Source organism: Lolium rigidum, chromosome 1 (assembly GCF_022539505.1).
Source record: "Lolium rigidum isolate FL_2022 chromosome 1, APGP_CSIRO_Lrig_0.1, whole genome shotgun sequence".
NCBI classification, from domain to species: domain Eukaryota; kingdom Viridiplantae; phylum Streptophyta; class Magnoliopsida; order Poales; family Poaceae; genus Lolium; species Lolium rigidum.
The window spans coordinates 238,763,736-238,767,598 of record NC_061508.1 but is presented as its reverse complement, the minus strand read 5'-3'; the positions used below and the strand labels follow the sequence as shown (position 1 = coordinate 238,767,598).

General features: G+C 43.7%; 1 protein-coding gene across 1 annotated transcript; it reads right to left on the bottom strand.

Moving 5' to 3' along the window:
• Positions 1 to 1,881: 1,881 nt before the first annotated feature.
• On the bottom strand, positions 1,882 to 2,557 carry LOC124683371 (60S ribosomal protein L27-3-like). The gene has a single exon (XM_047217895.1). It carries the CDS (start codon positions 2,523 to 2,525, stop codon positions 2,112 to 2,114), a length of 414 nt encoding a protein of 137 aa, XP_047073851.1. The 5' UTR covers positions 2,526 to 2,557; the 3' UTR covers positions 1,882 to 2,111.
• Positions 2,558 to 3,863: the final 1,306 nt, after the last annotated feature.

Here is a 3,863-nt window from a genome sequence, read left to right as displayed (position 1 = left end):
GTCACATGTTGGTCCCTATGAGTGTCAAGGCCCTCTCGCGGAGGTTGATCATGAGTTGCCTCGCAGATTTTGCCGATTTTCTCGCCATGCACGCGAGATCCGTGACGAGCAATGTGCATGAGCAACTTCAAGCCGATCTCGTTGAGCATTTGTGGAGGATCAAAGGAAATACCGTGGCACCTTGATGTATCATCTAGCCCTTTTTATTATATTTGATTACTTGTTTTATTGTTTGTTGTAATTTAATTTGAAAACAATCCTCGAAAACATTTTTTTTCATATGCTACATTTGATATAAATGGTTTATGTGTTAAAAAAATTATTTTAAATGTTTGGGGGCGGCGTTTGGGGGACGCGGCTGGGGAGCGACGTCCCCAAAACGCGGCACGAACAAAACACGTCCCCCAAACGCTCAATCCGGCGCGGTTTGGGGGACGCGGCTGGAGATGCTCTTACCTTCTAACTTCAACAAGCCTAATCAATCAAAGGCTGATCATCAGCATTGTGCTTTTAACTAGAACTTAAGTTACTGTCTGAATAACATTAGTCACGTGAAGTGCTTGTTTGGACTCTTTTGTTTTGTGTACTATACATACATAGACAAATTGGCCGCCTATGATGTAATATATCTGTCATTTCTTTCAAATCCAACATGGTATCAGAGCTTTAGCAAGCACTAAAGCTCAGACACCATGTTAAACTTGACTGAAATAACACAAACATTTTCATTGCGAGTCAATTAGCCTACGTACACAACACACATGTACACAAGAGACCAAAACAAAGACAGCACTTGACTAATCTTATACTTGCAGTGTATATCCTATCATCATGGAAGAATACAGTAACAATGATGCTGAGTGGAGCAAAGATGGTCTGCCAAATAGAATAACTAAGACAGGAACACTACACAACGAAGAAAATGGCTTTGATTGTTAATTTCACAGCCATAAAATGGTTCCAAGCCTAGTGAGACAAAATCATTACAGCACATGCATGCCACCAAATAATGCTATAATGTGGTTACATTCAAGTCCTATTTTACAAAAAAAAATGCACCTCTATCTTTAATTGATAACCAGTGTAGCATCAAGGCCACAATGATAAACCAGATTAGAGTTAAGGTTTACTTTCGGAGCAGCAACTAATGCCTTATAAACTTATATTTACCAACATGCCTAAATGAAAAGACAACAGACAGAATAGTATATTAACTTAAAACACGAAAGTTTAAGCTGCAGTAAGCTAGAAGCCAACAACATAATTAAGATGGCACCACAAGCTAACATGCATCCTCTCTGTTTTGGATAGTCAATTTAGCAAAAATAAAGGTGCTGAACACTGACTAGGGGAGCCAGCAGAGAACAAGCAAATGCCAGGAGTCTCAAGCATGAAGTTGTGCTCAAGCCCTGCATAGATCACGTGTCAAAATCCTATTCAAACAGAGTGTTTGATCCGACCCTTGTGCCATGTGTGGTGCACTATCAGTGGATTACCATATAATGTATTAGAGGTTCCTCTCAAGGGTAAACATGGTATAAATCTATAGCTCAGTTCCTACTATGATACCACTAAGAGAAACAATTGATGCACCATCCTGGTAAGCCAAAATGGCTACATGTATACCTTAAAGATGTGTACATAGCAGAACAAAGATATGGGGCTATTATTGTACTGGCATGCTTGGTGGCTAAGTGCAGCTTAGAAGGCATTTAAACTACTAATCTGAAGAGTAGTATGATGGGTAGTTACGTAACACCATCGTAAAATAGAATCCTAAACAAATCTTACACACATGAAACCACGGTCATAAATACGAAACATCACAGTAAAAGAGGGAGTGGATGCATCACATGTCGATAACAGACGAGGCTAGCAATATAACAAGGAAATAAACAGCTCATGTTGTACTTGTCAACAAAATTGCAGCCAGATGTATCCTTAGCATGATTTAACACACAAAACATTACCATGTCTTGATCAAATTTCTCTGCGAGATCCAAACTAACCAATCTTCATGGGCAATACCAAAACATAGATTGCTTAGTGTAGGGGATTGATAGAAGAAAGAAGAAGCAACTACTAGAAGTATTGTAAAAGGCGCTTTGCTCCTAGAAGCGAAGCTTGGTGAAGAACCACCTGTTCTTCCCGGTCTTGAACCTCTCCTCGAGACGCGCCTTGGCGGCCTTTGCGGACTCGATCTTCTTGTCCTTGGTGGCGAGGGCGTCGGGCCCGCCGGAGGCGACGTCCTTGAGGTCGACGTCGAGGGTGTAGCGGGTGGGCATGAGGTGGGTGAAGTTGACGAGCTTGAGGAAGCACTTGACGCGCGACTTCTTGGCCGTCTTCTTGGCCGAGTCCTTGCGGATCACCTTCTTGGGGTACTTGGCGAGGCCGGCGACGAGGCAGTGGCCGTAGGGGCGGTCGCGCGTGCCCTCCTCGAAGACGCGCACGATCACGGCCTTCTTGCCGGCGAACCGGCCCTGGAGGAGGATCACCGCCTTGCCGGGCTTGAGGAACTTCACCATCTTCGCCGCCGCCGCCGGTGGGTTGGGTAGGGTTTGGGTGGTGTGGGAAATGGTGGGAGATTGAAGGGACGGATGTTATGTAGGTGGCGGCGCTAGGGTTTAGATGGTTTGAGCTTGATCGGACGGTGACGAGCTTACGAGATCTGGATGGGCTGCTTTTCGTCTGAGTTGGGCCGGACCGAGGTTTCCTTCCTTCCGTGCCAAAGTTGGTAAGGGCTTGCGACGCTAATGAGAGAGCATCCATGCACAAATGTGAGAGCAATCATCTCACTTTTTTTTCACCTACAAGAAATCGTTTCACCTTTTTTTTCTTCCAGAAGGAGGTTAACCGGTCTAGTCATCCTGTACATTATTAATTATTAATTATTTAACAATGTAAAAAAAAGCAAAATCAGCTAAATTGAATGTGGGACATCCAAAAAGGATTGATCTCGCGGCAATCTTAAGAGAGCACTACACTCCCTATAAATGACGAGCCCCAAGTGCTCCTAGTCCTCACAGTGTCGGTTCTTGTGCGTCTGTGATTGCCTCACGTGTGTCGCTCGCCGTTGTAATATCGTGGGGAGAGAAAAAAAGGCAAGGATGTGTGTTCGTCCTCTCTTTCTACTCCCTCGTCAAAAATCGGCTAAATTGAGAGTGAGGCCATCGTTATCAGCCGGACCTATAGGGGCCAACCCACCTAGATCCCTTAGGTACGTGTTTCCTTATCTCAAACACTTTTTTTCTCTTGCATTATTCCTTGCTTAGTAGAGGATGGCATGACTAGATTCTATAATCAGATCAGCTAAAATTACGGACTAGGCTTTGTGATTCTTTTCTTCACAATATTTCTTTAGCTTATATGCTATTGTTATACTGAATCTGCATTGCATTTGAATTAGAGTGAAAGAGTACATGGTAGACATCACGAGTGGGTGCAGCCGTGCAGGTGCAGTTACTATCAAAGTAATCTCATGTGTGATTTCTTTAGCTGGTTATGTTGTCATTTTATTGAGGCTGCGATATGATGGCATGCAGTTCTTGGGGAACCCCAAGAGGAAGGTGTGATGAGCACATCGGCAAGTTTTCCCTCAGTAAGAAACCAACTTTTAATCGATCAGTAGGAGAAATGCGTGACTTCTGAAGGTGTTACTAGCTGACTAGTGGCAGAACGCACTACCGACATCAGCAACAACGTGGAACCTGCACACAACACAACCACAATACTTTGCCCCAACTTACAGTGAGGTTGTCAATCTCACCGGTTTGTTGAACGCAAATGATTAAATGTATCGAGTGGAAATGGATGTTTGCAGTAATTAGAGAGAACAGAGCTTACAGTAAGTAAACAGAGCAGGA

What these genes read in the sequence shown, in the direction of transcription:
- LOC124683371 (XM_047217895.1), bottom strand. Translation starts at nt 2,525, where the DNA reads ATGGTGAAGTTCCTCAAGCCCGGCAAGGCGGTGATCCTCCTCCAGGGC.